At 45.5% G+C, this 17,932-nt stretch overlaps 1 protein-coding gene across 20 annotated transcripts in view; it reads left to right on the top strand.

Moving 5' to 3' along the window:
* Positions 1-17,932, top strand: part of FBRSL1 (fibrosin like 1) — a 497,698-nt gene that overhangs the window by 383,403 nt on the left and 96,363 nt on the right. For 17 of the 20 annotated variants that reach the window (XM_087913410.1, XM_087913406.1, XM_087913416.1 and 14 more), the window contains one exon: positions 7,609-7,662. The exons of the other annotated variants lie outside the window; for them this stretch is intronic. In XM_087913410.1, coding sequence (XP_087769536.1) covers positions 7,609-7,662 — 54 coding nt within the window. The remainder of the gene's footprint in view (positions 1-7,608; positions 7,663-17,932) is intronic. 20 annotated transcript variants of the gene reach the window in all.

The raw sequence follows: 17,932 nt of genomic DNA, 5'->3' as shown, positions 1-17,932 counted from the left end.
TATTACAATACAGTAGTTAGGATTTGACACCCCTGCTTCAAAGGCATAAACCAGTCAGCCACCCAAAGGACGAGCTGTAAAATACGTCAGCAAATAGAAAAAGGGCGAGGGAGTACGGACTTTCATCCAATTGCTAATCTTTTTCTAGAAGGATCAATAAACTTTGTTGACAGAAATAACAGAAGTGAGGGCTTGGAGAGGCCTTGTCTGTGTTTTTACTTTTTTTATGTTTTTAATGGGAATTTATTTTTGTTTTAAAAAAGACAGCCTTGGTGTGGGATTCAGAAGTAGCAGCCTGACCCCTGCTGGGGCTGGTGACACTGTTAGCTTCCTTCCATTCCTCCTTTTCTTTAGAGGTGTGAAAATCCGGTTTTGGCTGACACAGATTTGCTCTTCCAGCCACATTTTTGAAAGCAAAAGATAGAAAGGGAATCGGATAATTTGTATGCCATCTTGTGGCTTCTAAGGAACATGGCACTATTATTATTATTATTATTATTATTATTATTATTATTATTATTATTATTATTATTATGTCATCATCGTCATGGTTTGTCGCACAGCCTGATGTTCAGACTGGCTTTGGCATTTTGGTCAAGCCCTTCCCAAAGACCCGGGATAGGCAGAAGTGGTTGTTGGATGGCGTTAGAGGTATCCAATGCAGGATGTCAGCTGTTCCAAGCGAAGCTGCCTTTTTGCAATTGACTGATAAGTGAATGTGTCAATGCCAATAGTGTTTAAATGATGCTCCAGATATTTTGAGGTGAAGGCACTGAAGACGCCCTAGTACCATTGGTCCTCTCTTTGCTTTCCTTAGCCACCGTCGTTCCGCTTCCTTTTTTTTTTTGCAGGTCCTTTACTATCCCATAGACAACAATGCGAAATTGCCGCTACCAGTTCTTTAGCTGGCATTGGCCCTCGTTCGCATCACGCTCCTGCCAAGAAACTAGCGTGTTCGTAGTTTATTGGTGTCGCGTATAATGTGGGGTCCAAGTAACGTGGCCTTTTGCAATTGACAGATGGAACGTTTTTGTCACTGCGCAGATTTTCTAAGTGTTGTCCAAGACAGTTTCTGGTATGGCACTCAGTGTGCCGATAACACCGGGACTACCGCTACTGGTTTATGCCAACAATCTTTCAATTTTAATTTTCAGAACATGATACTTGGGGATCTTCTCCGATTGTTTGTCCCTGGGGGATTCTACGGTCCCCAATTGCCATGCCTCCTCCTGCTCTTCCTCTTCCTTCCTCCTCCACCTCTTTCCTCCTCCTTCTTTTTTCCTCCTTCTCCTCCTCCTCTTCCTTCCTCCTACTTTTTCTCTTCCTCCTCCATTCCTATTCCTCCTCTACTACCTCCTCTTCTTTCCTCCTCCATCTCTTTCCTCCTCCCCTTCTACTCTTCCTCCTCCTCTTCCTTCCTCCTCCTTTTCTCTTCCTCTTTTTCCACCTTCTCTTCTTTTCTCCTCTCCTCTTCCTTCCTACTCTTTTTCCTCTTCCTCCTCTACCACCTTCTCTTCTTTTCTCCTCCACCTTTTTTCCTCCTCCTTTTCCTCTTCCTCCTCCTCCTCCTCCTCTTCCATCACCTTCTCTTCTTTTCTCCTCCACTTTTTTTTCTTCTCCTCCTCCTCCTCCTCTTTTTCCTCTTCCTCTTCCACCCCCTCCTCTTCTTTTCTTCTCCTCCTTTTTCTTCTTCTTCTCCTCTCCTCCTCTTTTTACTTCCTCTTCCTTTTCCTCCTCCACCACCTCTTCTTCTTTCCTCCACCACTTCCTCCTCCATCCCATCCTCCTCCTCCTCTTCTTTCCTCCTCTTCCTCCTGGCCTGGGTAGCCTTGACAATTGTACTCATTTATTCCCTGCAAGTGCCCCAAACCCTGAGTAATTTACAGCACGCAGCAAAACAATTAAGTATATAGCTCTTCTCCTGTTGTGACTCTGCCCCCTGTCTATGCGGTGTTAATTATTATAATTTCTCTTCCTCCTTCATTATGTTATGAGTTGATATTAACCAGAAGTGAGATGCACAAGAAAGCTGGAAGCTAACAGACTTGGCAAAGAGCGATGGAAGTGGGTTTTATGAAACAAACTGAAAAACAATGAGCCTTCAGGGGCAAAAATGGTCTATGTGTTATGAAGTTGCTTCCAAAGATAGAGTCCTTCCTATATCCTCCTGGCTAGGATGAATTTCGGTCTGTAGGCATCAGAAAAGTTCCTACGTGGGTAGTCCTCGACTTGCAACAGTTCATTCAGTGACAACAGCACTGAAGTTACAACAGCACTGAAAAAAAGGAACTTACGACCATTTTTCACACTTAACCACCGTTGCAGCATCCCCATGGCCACATGATCCAAATTTAGATGCTTGGCAACTGACTCATATTTATGACGGCTGATTCACTGGACAACTGCGGCCAGAAAGGTTATAAAACGGAGCGAAATTCACTTAAGACACGTTTCGCTTAGCAACAGACATGTCGGGCTCCCTTGTGGTCATAAGCCGAAGACTAATGCAATTTACGACTTCAGTTGATTTCCCAGAACAGGGATTTGAGAATCCGTCCGGTTCCCCGGTTCCCGCATCCTCCTTCCCCTTTTTTTAGTGACACACAGTTTGTGTTGCCCCTTTAAGACAAACCCCAGGGCCCCCCCAGGCCCTTCAAGGAAGGAGACCAGAGTGCGGAAGCCAACAGCTTTATTAGGCGGCGTACAGCTTTAAGCCACTTCTTCCTATGCCAAACACCGCAGAAAAAAATAATAATAATCTGTAAAAAGTCACAATATGCTCAGCCTGGGGATTTTCCGAGAAGTCAACCCTTGGCTGCCTTCCCACAGTTTTCAAAATTAATTGCCTCCTCAGTTCAGGTAGGTTTAAAATCCACCCTGGAATCTAAGACCCGCTGAGCAAAAAGGGAGGTTATTTGTTAAAATCTGCCTTCCGCCTCCCCCCACTCTCTTTGTCTCTTTCTCTCTCTCTCTCTCTCTCTCCCCCACTCCCTCCCTCCTTCTCTCTCTTTCCCTCTGTCTTTTTCTCTCCCCCTCTCTCTTTCTCCTTCTCTCTCTTTTCCCCATCTTTCTCTCTCTCCCCCTCTGTCTCTTTTTTCCTCTCTCTCTCCTTTTTCTCTCCCTCTCTCTCTCTCTCCCTCTTTCTTTCTTCCCCTCTCTCTCTTCCTGTCTCTCTCTCCCTCTCTCCCCATCCCCCTCTCTCCCCTCTGTCTCTTTCTTCTCTCCTCTCTCTTCTTTCTCTTTCCCCCTCTCTTTCTTCCCCTCTCTCTCTCTTTCCCCGTCTCTCTCTCTCTCTCTCTCCCTCTGTCTCTTTCTCCTTCTCTCTCTCTCTCCCGCTCCCTCCCTCTTTCTCTCTCTTTTCCTCTTTTCCTCTCTTCCCAACCCCTCTCCCTCTGTGTCTTTCTTCCCTCCTCTCTCTTCCTCTCTCCCTCTTTCCCTCTCTCTTTCTTCCCCATCTCTATCTCTCTTTCTCTCTCTTTCTCTCTTTCTTCCCTCCTCTCTCTTCCTCTCTCTCTCTTTCTCTATCTCTCTTTCTCTCTCTATCTCTCTTTCTTCCCTCCTCTCTCTTCCTCTCTCTCTCTTTCTCTATCTCTCTTTCTCTCTCTTTTCTCTCTTTCTTCCCTCCTCTCTCTTCTCTCTCTCTCTCTTTCTCTATCTCTCTTTCTCTCTCTTTCTCTCTTTCTTCCCTCCTCTCTCTTCCTCTCTCTCTCTTTCTCTATCTCTCTTTCTCTCTCTTTCTCTCTTTCTTCCCTCCTCTCTCTTCCTCTCTCTCTTTCCCTCTCTTTCTCCCCTCTCTCTCTTCCCCCATCTCCCTCTCTCTCTCTCTCTCTCTCCTTCTTCCCTCCTCTCTCTCTCTCTCTCTTTCTTCCCTCCTCTCTCTTCCTCTCTCTCTCTTTCCCTCTCTCTTTCTTCCTCTCTCTCTCTCTCTCTCTCTCTCTCTCTCCCTCTCCCTCCCTCCCTCCCCTCCACCCACCCCGCGTGTCTCTTTTGTGGCGAAGTTGAAACCTACAGTCTGTTGTGAACGTACTGGGAACCCTGCCTGCAGAAAATGCCATTATTCATCTCATCCCCAGCTCATTTATTTTATCTGCAATAGCAGTGATAAAGTAAGCGGCTTGGCACGGCTGATAAGCAAGGGAAACATCTTAGAGCTATTGGTAAAAAAAAAAAAAAAAAAAAGTTAAAGCAGATCTAAGTAGGGAGAGATAGCGGGGTGTGTGTGTGTGTGTGTGTGGAAGGACCAGAGTGCTGACAGGGTTTGCTTGTCGAGCCCTTGCTGAGCTGCGAGTTAATAAAGATTTTAATGGAGAGGCCTCATTAGGATTAAGCAGACAATCTCTTATCTCAGATTTACACAACAGGGATGAAGGGCCGGGGCGTTTTGTTTCTAAGCCTCTTTGCGGTGTTTGCTAAATAGCCCCGTGGACGGGGGAAACCCTGTCTGGGCTGGGCAGCGCTCTGCCCCCCAAAACCAGAGAAATTGACAAAAGACCTTTGCAACGCTCCCCTTCCTGGGTGAACTCCTGTAATGTTTGTTTGCCTTTTGGCTTAAAGCAACATGGGTTAGCAAGACGGAAGGGGAAGGGTCCTCCGGAAGCAGCCGGAATTACCCCCTCGGGCCTTGCTGGCTGGGAATGGTGGCAGTTGCAGTCGTATCTAGAGGACAACCGGTTAGGGAAGACGTTGTGTTGATGTGTGAAGGAGATTAAAAAAAAAAAAAAATGGTCCTGACAAGGAGAGCGGTTATAAAATCCCCGGAACGGCTGGTCTCCAGAAGTTGTGGGTACTTCATCACTGGAGGTTCTCAAGAGTGAGATTGGACAGCCACTTGTCTGGAAAGGTAGAGGGCTGTGATGGCAAATCTATGGCACGCGTGCCACAGATGGCACGCCTCATCATTTGTGCCAGCACGTGAGCCACACGCAAATTTACCTCGCTGTGCATGCACGCGCCGTGCAGCTGATTTTCGGCCCATTTGAGGCCTTTTTCAGCCTCCCGGAGGCTTGCGGAAGGCCTTTGCAGGCCCAAAAAATGAGCCCATTTTGTCACTTCCAGTATTTCCGGAAATACCAGAAGTGACAAAATGGGCCAACTTTTTTGGCCTGCAAAGCCTGCAGAGGCCTTCCTCAAGCCTCTGGGAGGCCAAAAAAGGCCTCAAATGGGCCGAAAATCAGCTGTGAAGTGCAGTGCATGTAAGGGGACAGGGGCGGGGATTGTGCATGCAGGTGCAGGGGGTGTGGGGAGTGCGTATTGCTTTCTGGCACATGAGTGCATGAGCGCAAGCGCGCACACAACTTTTGGCACAGCGGTTTAGCCACCACTGGTATAGGGCCTCCTACTTAATTTAAGCAAGGAGTAGGGCTACAAGATCTCCAAGGTCCCTTCCTGTTAAAACGAAGAGAGAACAGCAAAAATTAGGAGATTAGAGGCTAAAACGTAAAGAACGGTTGCAGGGATTTTGTTATGTCTAGTCGAGTGAAAAGAAGGGTTAGGGATGACATGGTAGCAGTCTTCCAAAATCTCAGGGGCTGCCCCAAAGAAGGGGGAGTGTCAAGCTATTCTCCAAAGCACCTGGAGGCAGGACAAAAAGCCACGGATGGAAAGTAATCAAGGAGAGAAGCAACCTAGAACTCAGGAGGAATTGCGGTGAGGATGGAACAGAAGTTCTGGGTGCTCCATCACTGGAGGTTTTGAAGAAGAGAGTGGACAGCCGTGTGTCCAGGATAATACAGGGTCTCCTGCTTGAGCAGGGGGTTGGTCTAGAAGACCTCCAAGCTCCCTTCTGATGTTCCTTGACCAGAGAAGAATATATTGGGTCCATTTCTTAGCCTCCCCTGCTTCGAATGAACTCGTAATGGCTACCTTTTGTACGGAAGAGGGCACAGTCATTGGATCAAGCTGGTTTTCAGGTGATGTTTATCACCCAGCAGGTCCCAGGGTTAGTCCTGCATAGTTCCAGCAGAATTGGAAGCACCCTTTGACACCTGCCAATGGCTACCCAAGTCCCATAGGCAACACAACGAAGGAATTGGCCTGGCGGTCAGGCTCAGGAAGAGCTACGCCTTGACCTATGTCTAAGTTGGAAGGCCAGTCAGCTCTTCCGTGAAACACACACACACACACAAATCCTCCACGAGGAAGTGGTCCACCTACCTCGCAGGCAATTGGGAGGCTCGGCTACCTGTCCTGTGGAGGATGGGCGTGGGCGGAGCCAGAAGCAGGAGCATCGCTCCTGAAGCTTTGGGAGCCGATTGGTGCATATTGGAATCTAGCTGGATCCCCGTGCTTGGCTACGAAACTATGTGGTGGGGCTTAGTTTTGGGGGAGGAAAAGAAGGGGGGGGGGGAAATTCTGCCTCTGTCTACCAGCATCCATCGGTATTAATCTGGCCAGCGTCCTGTCAGTGTGTGAGATAGTTGAGGGCTGTTTGGAAACTGAAAGAGTATTTGCTGTGTGAGCAAAGAGGCAGCAAGGAGCCTGGGCGTGGCTTAGCTCAACTGTTCTGTACTAAAGCTGCTTGGTGCTGGGAAACTGAAACTCCTCTCCTCTGCTTGTGTTTTGCATTTAGAAGAGATTTCTTTTCAGGTGGGGAGGGGGAATAGAACTCCTTAGCATCAGAGCGTGTTAATTATAATAACAACATCAACAACAACAACAATAATAATAATACAGGAAGTATTCTAAATGCTCTGATGGTCATTTTGAAGAATCCTTTCTTAGTGAGCACCTGGAAGCCAAGAGGAACATACATGCCAAATTTCAAGTTTGTAGGCTTTACGGTCCTGGAGATTTTGTGATGACGCATGAGTGATATTTCGCTTTTATATATAGAGAGAGATAAGAAACACCTTTGTGCCTCTGCAGGTCTTCCTTGGCCAAAGGCAAAAGTAGAAGAAATTGGACAACTATCTGAAATATGGTGTAGGGTTTGCTGCTTGAGCAAGGGGGTTGGACTAGAAGACCTCCGAGGTCCCTTCCAACTCCATTCTTCTGTTCTCTATTAACATGAATTCTGTTTAAAAGCTTCACCTGTCGGTAAACTCTTCCATGTAATCATAGGAGGCGGCAGAGGTGGGTTTACACCCGTGAAACAGTTGCTGCAAGTAATCCTTGACTTCTGACCACAACTGGGATCAGAGCTTCTGTCATCGTTAAGAGAGTCATACCCAACGTTCCGAACTTTCTAGGCCACAGTAGTTTTAACAAACGGCGGTCGTTAAGCAAATCATGCTGCCACTAAGGGGGAGTCCAGTTTCCCCTTGTCTGAAGCAAGCTGAGAAGATCGCAAACAGCCATCACTTGATCCCAGAACTCTGCAACTGTCCATAAATACATGCAAGTCACCAAGCCTGAATTTGCAGTTCCAATGACCGTAGGGACGCTGTGAGTCATAACCGCGAGGATTGGCTGCAAGTCACTTTTTTTCGGTGCCGTCCTAACTTTGAACAGTCATTACAAGGAAGGGTTGTAAGTCAAGAACTACTGCAGTTTTGCAAGGGATTGAAAAGAAGTTTTATATATATATAAAACTATATATATATTCCCTCCTCCCCCCGATGCTGCTAAAAAGTGATTGTGAATGGACCTTTTTGTTTTATTTGTCTGTAGAATTCAGCGGACCTGGAGCTACCTCATATCAGGAGCGGCTTGGTAGCCAACAAGGTACGGGATTATGGGTTACGTTACTCTCCAATGTGGCAGCCAGGAAGCTTGTTTGAGTTTGGGGGGGTTAAGAGTTTCTTTCCCGAACTAAAATTGCTCTCCTGTTACTCCTTTCATTTTGCTTCTTCTTCCTCTGGGGGCTTCCGCAGGTAGTCCTCGACGTACGACCAAAATTCCCCGCTGCTAAACAAGACATCCGTTCAGCTGAGTTTCGCCCCCCATTTTGCGACCCCTCTTGTCATGGTTCTTAAGTGAATCATGGCTGTGGTTGAGATGGTAACCAGTTGTTAAGCGAATCTTGCAACCGTCATAAATACAAGCCAGTTGCAAAGCATCTAAATTTCGGTCGTGTGACCACGGGGATGCCCCAAACGGTTGTAAAGAGCGAAAAATGGTCGTAAATAGGGTCACTTTTTTTCAGCGCCATTGTAATTTCGAATGGTCACTAAACGAACTGCAGTATGTCAAGGAATATCTGTATTGTATCTGGCTTAGGATGCTCCCAATTGGCAAATTGATGGCACATTTCGCTTTCCCTTCTTCTCAAGCACCCTATGGCCAGCGTTTCAGAATTCCAATTTTCTTTAAAAACAAACAAACATGTGTTTCATAAAACTTCAATGAGATCTATAGCCATTAACTTGTGTTGGCTTCATCAGAGGGTTAGGCAGCATAGAGGTCTACATTAAGGTTGAATTACGTTTGACAGGTATTTGTGGACTAAATACATCTGCATGTATGTCTAGGGCAGAGGTCTCCAAACTTGGCCACTTTAAGACTTGTGGACTTCAACTCCCAGAATTCTCCAGCCAGCTGGAGCTGGCTGGAGAATTCTGGGAGTTGAAGTCCACAAGTCTTAAAGTGGCCAAGTTTGGGGACCTCTAGTCTAGGGTGATTCTCAATCATCCAGGTCATGGTTGTCCCAAAAGTGTTTTTTTCAAAAGCCAACTGGGCTTCCTTTGTTCTTCCTTGAAGAGGTTTCACTTCTCGTCCGAGAAGCTTCCTCAGTTCTGATCGAATGGATTCAGTCAGAACCGATGAAGCTTCTTGGATGAGAAGCGAAACCTCTTCAAAGGAAAAAAAACAAAGGAAGCCCAGCTGCCTTTTCAAAAAGCACCTTTGTTTGTGTGTATGTATTCATTCATGCCCCAGACTAAATTGGGGAATTAATTGATCCATTTCCTGGGCATCACCTTGAACTAACTCTTCATTTCTCAGCTTTTAAGATGTCTGAGTTTTGACTCTCAGAATTTGAAAGAAAAGAAGTTGAACTCTAGATTATCTTAAGCTTGCTCAGGTTGATAACCCAAATGACTGGAATTTGGCCCAATACGTTAAACCACCATTAAAAATGAACCAAGGTTAACTCTTAATTGAACTTTGGTTAGTTGGGTGAAAACACCTGCCAGTTCTTAACTTGTAAAGCATCTTCCTACTTAGTTTATTGGCCAAGGTTTGACCAAGGTTTAGCCTTGGATAATTGGAACTGTTGAGTCATGCAGTCCAACTTTGGGTTGATTTTTGCTGAACATTACAAGATTGATCTGATTGGAATTCTTCCCTTAAGGATTAAAATTGAAAACTGGCTTTATTACAACACCCTTAGTTTTGTAAGGAAGGTGAGGCAGTGTTGTTTTATTTTGTCTTTGTGTTTTTTGCAAATTCTGCCCCTTTGTTGTGCAAATGAAAATCCTGCCAACTGGCTTTTCATCTCTCACTCTTCAGCTCTCATTAAGGAGGAAATATTTTTAGCAAGTTGTTTCCTTTTGGTTGGGCGGTCTTGCTTAGCTTCTAGTGGCAAAATGTATCAGAAAGGAAGATTTTCGTTTTGTTTTTGCTTTGAAAAGGAACATGTTAAACTAAAAGAGGATTTAACAAGCAAATGAAACTGTTACAAATGATTTTGCATGTTTTCTGGAGTTTAAGGAGGCCTGTAAAAGTTTTCCCAAAGGCAGAGATTGGGTTAAGGTTAGGGTATAAATATACTCATTCTGCTAAGTAGAAGCAAAATTACTTTCCTTCCTTCCTTCCTTCCTTCCTTCCTTCCTTCCTTCCTTCCTTCCTTCCTTCCTTCCTTCCTTCCTTCCTTCCCTCCTTCCTTCCTACCTTGCACCCTCTTTCCCTCCTCTTCTCCCTTCTTCCCTCTCTCTTCTTCCTTCCTCCCTTCCTCCCTTCCTTTCTTCCCCCTCTTTCCCTCTCCTTCCTTCCTCTCGTCCTTTCTTCCCCCTCTTTCCCTCCCCGTCTCCCTCCCTCCCTCCCTCTTCTTCCTTCCTCCCTTCCTTTCTTTCCCCTCTTTCCCTCCCCTTCTCCCTTCCTCTCCCTCCTTCCTCTCCCTCCCTCCCTCCCTTCCTTCCTTGACACCCTTGCCCTTGAGAAAAACGGTTCTCTTCTTTCTGACACCCGTCCTGTTTTTCTCTTAATTTGATCAAGAAACCCTCATTGATGATTAATTGGCCCTGCCTGCTCAGTGCCAGACAAGCAAACAGAATGTTTCCTTCAGTCAATAATGGGGAGTGGGTTAGCAATTTAAGTATATAGTTTGTTGTTTGTATGTACACTGAGACCTTATGCACCAGAGGCAAATTCCTTGTGTGTTGAATAACACTTGGCCATAGAATATCCTACCCTACACTACCCTATTGTTCTGTTCTGTTCTGTTCTGTTCTGTTCTATTCTATTCTATTCTATTCTATTCTATTCTATTCTATTCCTTATTCTATTCTATTCTATTCTATTCTATTCTATTCTATTCTATTCTATTCTATTCTAAAAATGAATGTATGTCCTTGTTTGTTACAATGCAAGGCCGACGTTGTTGTTTGAAGTTGTTAAAAGTATCCTCGCAGGATGTAAGCCGTTGCAAGTCAAGCTGCCTTTTGCAATTGACTCGTAGGGATTTTGTCAATGCCGATGGTGTTCAAGTGCTGCTCCAGATGTTTTGGAATCGCACCCAAGGTGCCTATTACTATCGGTGCTATTTCTTTTTTCTTTCTATCGCCGCGATCGTTCTGCTTCTATTTGCAGCTCTTTGTATTTTGTTATCTTCTCCAGTTCTTTCTCTTCTCTTCTGCTGTCTCCAGGTGTTGCTCATTCCACTATCCAGATTTTTTTATTTAATTTCTTCTGTTAATAATTCTAGTGGTTGTGTATCAGATTACTTGTCTCTTTTGAGTTCTAAAACCCCAGAGCACTCTAGTTTCTTTATTTTCTGTTATTTATCTATTTTATGGTCCCACCAGTTCTCGCTTGCAGGCAAGCGGTATTTCTTGCAGTTATTCCAAAGCACCATGGTTGCTATTTTGTCATGCCGTCGTTTGTTGTTGTTATTATTATTATTATTAGGTCAGGCTCTCGGTGCTAACGGCTCTAATCATTCAAAATCATCTTGTGTATTTGTGCCAGATTCCTGCTCAACATCTATTTATCAGATGGGCCTTTAAAAAAAAAAAAAAACATCAGAATGATCCAGTCATTTGATTTGGCTTGCATTCAGCAATAATTTTGTTTTGCAAACCTATTCCAGGCAGTCCCCCCAGACCTTCTTCTCCTTGTTTGGGTTTGAAGTTCTAGAGAAATCAGAATGTCACAAACTGCCTGCTGGTCTCCAAGAAATTAGGATGTAATGAAGTTTCATTTAGATATTTTACCTCTCTTCTTATCAGGGTTTTTTTTTTTAAAAAAAGATGCCATTGTGCATTGAAATATTACATGGTCAAAACAGAAGAGAGGTTTACAAGGATGTAATGTACTGAGAGTTAAGGTTTTGCAGCTTTATCAAAGTGAAGTTGTAACAACGGGTATTGTTGGTAAGATGGGGCTGTATTGTACCTGAACAGTTTTTGTTAAGAGGGGAAAAACAAACTTAAGCAGAAGTCCCAGTCGAAGGACAGAAATTCTCACATTTACCCAGAATTGGGTATATCAAGTAAATTGTAGAGCTCTTTCAATCAACATTTAAGCTACCCAGCGAAGGATTAGTATCTGCCTTTGCGTAACGTGTGTTATTTAACATCTTTGGGTTTTTTTTTTCTTCCCTTGGGCTTAAACCAAGCCTTGTGCTGACCCAGTAAATTTGGCCTTTCAAAGAAACAGGTTAAACTGGCATGGTGTATTGATACCATTAGAATGAGATATACAGTATTTTCACCCACTTTTGATGGGCAGGGCTGAAGAAAGCAGTGGGCGGACCTGTGTTCCAAATGGGTGGGGCCTCCTTTCCTTTTCCCCCCCTTTTCCTTTCCTTTCTTTCCTTTCCCCTCTCTCCTCCCTCCCTCCTTTCCTCTCATCTTCCTTTTCTTTCCTTCCTTTTCCCTCCCTCTCATCTTCCTTTACTTTTCTTTCCTTCCTTTCCTTTCCCCTTTCTCCTTCCTCCCTCCTTTCCTCTCATCTTTCTTTTCTTTCCTTCCTGTCCCCCTTCTCCTTCCTTCCTTCCTTCCTTCCTCCTTTCCTCTCAACTTCCTTTTCTTTCCTTCCTTTCCCCTTTCTCCTTCCTTCCTTCCTTCCTTCCTTCCTTCCTTCCTTCCTTCCTTCCTTCCTTCTTTCCTCTCATCTTCCTTTTCTTTCCTTCCTTTCCCCTTTCTCCTTCCTTCCTTCCTTCCTTCCTTCCTTCCTTCCTTCCTTCTCCTTTCCTCTCATCTTCCTTTTCTTTCCTTGCTTTCCCCTTTCTCCTTCCTTCGTTCCTTCCTCCTTTCCTCTCATCTTCCTTTTCTTTCCTCCTTTCCTCCCTCCCTCCCTCCCTTCTCTCCCTTCCTCTCCTCTCCTCCCTTCCTTCCTCCCCTCCCCCTTCCCCAAATTGTAGTGAAGGAATGAGACCCTCTTTCCAAAGGGCATGTGATAGTTCAGCTGCTGGTTGCATTGGGTTAGCCCCACCAAAAGCTCCAGGCCACCCAGACGTGTCGCGCCAACCTCTAGCCACTTCAGGCAAAGTTTGTGTTGGGTAGGAATTCTGGGAACGCAACAGGCCTGAGGAAAGCCGAACAGTTTTGATTCCAGATTTTTTTGTCTACCTGACCCAAAAAGAAACTTTTCCTCTTCGCCTACGACCCAATTCATTTGGAAATCCAGGCGGAGAGATGCTTTGGGTGTTGGGGTCGAGCATGGCAGCCCGTGTGTTGAAGAGAGTCCTCAGTTTAGTAATGTTCTGACCAAGGCTTATTAAGACACTCACAAACACACATCAGTCCCAAAACGCTTTTTTCGTTATTTCAACGGCTGTGAATTTTAGTCATTCCCAGCCCGCAATGAGTCTCACACAGTTTGTAAATAGTCCCATGGAAGTCTGCCAAAGTCCTTCAGGATAATTCTGATAAGCACGCACCTTTATCTTCCTTGAAATGCTGCCAACCACCAAATTTCCAATTAGTTATACAAGGCCAAACAAAACATAAATTCAACACAGAGCTTCAGGTTTCAAACTGACTAGTACGAACAAAGTTGCTTCCTGCAAAGATTCCTATCCCTTTGCTTCTCCTTTATGTCTCATAGGAGGGCCAATCACCTTCAAGCCTTACTCCCATGGAGACCCTTTTGTCTTAACTGTTCTTATCTTCTGGCAGCTCTGCACACACACACACACACACACACACGCACTGGGAACAGGCTCCCCCTGTTCCTCTGCCCCGCTGCTGTCAGATTCTGGAGGTTCTAGAGTCCGCACATAACTCCCAGACGGCCCTGGCCCCATCTCTGCGTCAGACGCAGGACCCTCGTCTGAGTCCTCCCCAGACTCCCAGACTGGTCCCTGTTCCTCCCCACTGTCTGACTCTGCTGCCGTCTCCGCAGGCTGCCGGCGGACCACAACAAGTAGACAATCTCAGCCTGATACTCCTCTGGTTAGTTGACTCAGCCTGTTTCAGATTCAGACTTAGTTATAAATGGATCTAATTGGTAGCGGGGGGTGGGGGAGAGAGAGGATCAATGCCGTCAAATCTTCTTTAGATGGTCATTCCAAACGCCGAGGCAACAACACAAGAATTTCCCTTTGAGATACGCCAAGGTTTTGCAAGCTTTATTTGGCAGCTGTTCACTACCTCTGAGGAGCCACCTGTCTTGTTAGCAAATTCCTGTTGGAAAGGAGCAGTGGGGGGGAGAGGTGTTTTCGGCTTGGAAAGGGAGCTGTTCCGTTGGAGAAAAAGATCGCGGTGCTTTGCTCTAAAGCAGGGGTGTCAAACTCAAGGCCTGGGGACCAGATCTGGCCTGCATGGTACTTAGATCTGGCCCACGGGGCCACCCTAGAAACACCAAAGGACTGGCCCTTGGTGCTTCTGCCAGTGAAAAACAGTCTCTTGAGCTCTGTTTTCAGCTGCCACAGACTGGAACCCTTTGCCAGTGAAAGTGGAGCTGGGGAGCTCGTTTGCCCCCAATACGAGTGACATCAACGTGGCCAATGCCCACCTTGGCCACATCCAGGGGTCTTCAAACTTGACAGCTTTAAGACTTGTGGACTTCAACTCCCAGAATTCCTCCCTCAGTCGTGTTAGCTCGGGAATTCTGGGAGTTGAAGTCTACAAGTCTTAAACTTGCCATGTTTGAAGGCCTCTGCTTTAGACTTCTGACAACAGCCAACCAAACATGGCAGCTTTAAGACTTGTGGACTTCAACTCCCAGAATTCCTCCCTCAGTCGTGTTAGCTCGGGAATTCTGAGAGTTTGAAGTCCACAAGTCTTCGACTTGCCAAGTTTGAAGAGCCTTCTCTTGGCTAGACTAACTTAGCTGAGCTTTTGTCGAACAACAGCAAACCTCTTGAAGGCCAAGAAGGAAATTTTGGAGGTGCGGGGAAGTGGGGCTCTTGAATTTTGCTCAGCTGTATTCTCATAAATCCTTTTAGTCAGACTGAAATTTAAGACCCTCTCTCTTTTTTTTTCTTTCTTTTCTTTTCTTTTTGAAAAAAAAAAGGCAAAAGCTGCTTTCCTTCGCCCCCAGAGTCAAAAGATGGGGTGGAGACGTTTGAAATGGAATCCATACCTTCACCAAGGGGAGGTGGGCTTTTGAAAATAAGTCAGGCATGCTAATCTCCTCCATTGTTCTTGCCGTACTCCCGAGTTGCTTAACTTGAGAGGCAGACAAAGAACCCATAACTGCTGCGGTTGAGAGTAATCCGTGCATTTTAAGTGGAGACTTGGAAATCCCACGCAGAGGTGTGTCTTTGAAAGAGTGAATTACAGGTTGTCCGGACAAGCTCCGGCAGCTTTTGAAAAAGAAATATACCCCAAAGGTGTTTTTTGGGTGTTCCTTCAGAAATTCGGAGCTTTTGGGTGTTCTTTCAGAAATTGTAGACTCCTAAGGAGGGACGGAACATTTGCTCTTAAGTTCTTGAGGACTTTGCCACGATGGGAGAGAGCTGGCACAAAGGTTTCACAACCAGAGGTAGTCTTCAGCCAGTTCTGATGAGTTCTGGAGAACCGGGAGGGGAAATATTTGAGGAATTCGGAGAACTGGCCAATGCCACCTCTGACTGGCCCCGTCAACCCCAACTATTCCCTGCCTCCCATTGAGTCCCAGCTGATCGGTTGGGTCTTCTTTGGTTGCCCTGCCCAGGAGAACGGAGCTGGGAAGCAGGTCAGTGGGGTGGGGAGGGCAGTAACCTTCCACCTGGAGTGAGGTGGGAATGGAGATTTCACAGTATCCTTCCCCTGCCACGCCCACCGAGCCACACCCACACAACCCGGTAGTTTAAAAAAAACCTTAAATCCCACCATTGTTCACAACTAAGAATTAAGGTGTGCCCGCCCCTGTACACACTTAACGTGAATTTCGGTATCGTCCAGAGAATCCTAAGTCTTGCTTGGGAGTTGAGGGATGCCCTGTATTGTGTATGTTGTGTTGGGATGTTTTTAATACGTGTGTGATGGTGAGGAAACAAGGATGACAAAAACCTAGGATTCTACGTTCTATGGATCTTCCGTAGTCATTTGCCCGATCCAAAGAGGCATTTTGCTGCGCACTGGAAGGATTCTTGAAAGGTTTCTGCTCTGTTTTATTTTAGAAGATTATATAAAGAAAAGAATCTATTTTCTCCTTTCTGCTGTGGTTCTTTCCAAATTGGGCAACAGTCACCCTGGTTCTAGACAACCGCCGGACAGGGAAAGTTTGGTCAGCGAGACAACTGGACAACTGGGTTTTTGGAGACTCTCCATCATCCAGGTCATGGTTGTCCCAAAGACGCTTTTTCAAAATTCAGACTGGGCTTTGTTTTTACCTCGAGGAAGTTGTTTCCCTTCTCATCCAAGAAGCTTCTTCAGTTCTGACTGGACGGAGGAAGGAAAACGGAAGGATCGTATGCCTTTGCAGCCATCTGGTTATTAATACTCTCTCTGAGAGGGGTAAAACCAGGGGTAAAAACTGCTACCGGTTCGCCCCGATTCAGGCGAACCGGTTGTTAATTTTATAGCCAGTTTGGTGAATCGGCAAATCCCAACCATGCCTGGCCCCGCCCACCCCTCTCCTCCCAGCAGTCCCTGCGCAGCCCGTTTTAGAATAGAATAGAATAGAAAGAGAGAGAGAGAGAGAGAGAGAGAAAAGAAAGAAAGAAAGAAAAAGAAAGAAAGAAAGAAAGAAAGAAAGAAAGAAAGAAAGAAAGAAAGAAAGAAAGAAAGAAAGAATGAATGAATACTGGAGCAGAAAGCCTCCTTCCTTCGGGAATGCTTTGTAAGTGTTTTGTCCTGAGGATATTCTTTAATAAGTCATCTTCTCCTCACCAACTCCCAAAAGAAGACAATTGTGGCAGATGCTCCGTTTTGTCCTGGAGCTATTTCAATCTTGATCCATCTTTTATCATCTCTAAGGATCAAGACAAGAAAGGCCAATAAATGCCTTAGGATTTCTCTTCCACTTTCTCTCTCTCCCCCTCATTCTCTCTCTTACTTTCTCTCTCTGTCTCTCTCCCCTCCCTCCCTCTTTCTCTCCTTATTTCTCTCTCCCCCCTCTGTGTATGTGTCTCTCTCTCCCTCTTTCTCTCTGTCTCTCTCCCCTCCCTCCCTCTTTCTCTCTCTCTCCCTGTTTCTCTCTCTCTCTCTTTCTCTCCCCCTCTGTGTGTGTGTGTCTCTCTCTCTCCCAGAGAAAGTTACCCAGAATCCCCCCTCAATCGGGCCAGAGTGGAAGGATGCAGGTTGCTATAGCTCAGCATTCTCCAAACCTGGCAACAGTAAGACTTGCGGACTTCAACTCCCAGAATTCCTCATCCGTGCTGCAGGGGGAATTCTGGGAGCTGAAGTCCACTCATCTTAGGGTGCCAAGTTTGAAGACCCCTGCTGTACAGCTCAATGTCCAGGCACGAATAACCAGATCCATACAAAGAGTTCAATTAGCTACTCTATTGCTCAAAGCCTATTTTACAGGAATCTTCCAGACTGACGATTTATACACATGGATCAGACCAGCATTCAAGTGGGATCAGACCTTACCCTCTTATGCCCATTTAACGATTCCAGGCTAATTCCCTGCTTGACTCCTCCTTCTGGCTTGACTAGTCTCTCTTTGACACTCAGCCACATCTCCCCGAGTTGCAGAAGACACATCCATAGACAAAAGAGTTTTAGGCCACTCCAAACTCAGCTCTGAACTTTTGGCTTCACAGCCCTTGTTCTGCCCATCCCGGAAGGGCAATATAGACGAACTACCCTTATTTGAAACTAGCTTGATACTCATGCTTCGCTATGAAACTATGTCATCAGGCTTAGTTTTGGGGAAGGAAGATAAAGGGGAAAAAAAATCTGCCTCTGTCTACCAGCATCCATCAGTATTCATCTGACTAGCATCCAATCAGCGTGTGAGAGAGTTGACAGCTGTTTGGAAACTGAAGCAGTATTTGCTGTGTGAGCAAGAAGGAGACAGCAAGGAGCCTGGGCGTGGCTTAGCTCAACTGTTCTGTACTCAAGCTGCTTGGTGCTGTGAATCTGAAACTGAAACTCCTCTCCTCTGCTTGTGTTTTGCATTTGGAAGAGATTTCTTTTCAGGTGGAGTAAAACTCCTTAGCATCAGAGTGTGTTAATAATAATAATAATATAGGAAATATTCATGCTCTGATGGTCATTTCGAAAAATCCTTTCTTAGCAAGCTCCTAGAAGCCAAGAAGCCACATAGGTGCCAAATTGCAAGTTTGTAGGCTTTACGGTTCTGGAGATTTTGTGATGATGCAGTATTTCGCTTTATATATATAGATAGAAAGATAGATGATAGATAGATAGATAGATGATAGATAGATAGATAGATAGATAGATAGATAGATAGATAGATAGATAGATAGATAGATAGCCTCTGTTAACCCAGAACT

Source organism: Pseudonaja textilis, chromosome 15, assembly GCF_049901715.1.
Source record: "Pseudonaja textilis isolate UNSWEBS1 chromosome 15, rPseTex1.2, whole genome shotgun sequence".
NCBI classification, from domain to species: domain Eukaryota; kingdom Metazoa; phylum Chordata; class Lepidosauria; order Squamata; family Elapidae; genus Pseudonaja; species Pseudonaja textilis.
The sequence above is the reverse complement of the archived record's forward strand: the minus strand, read 5'-3'. Positions and strand labels throughout refer to the sequence as shown.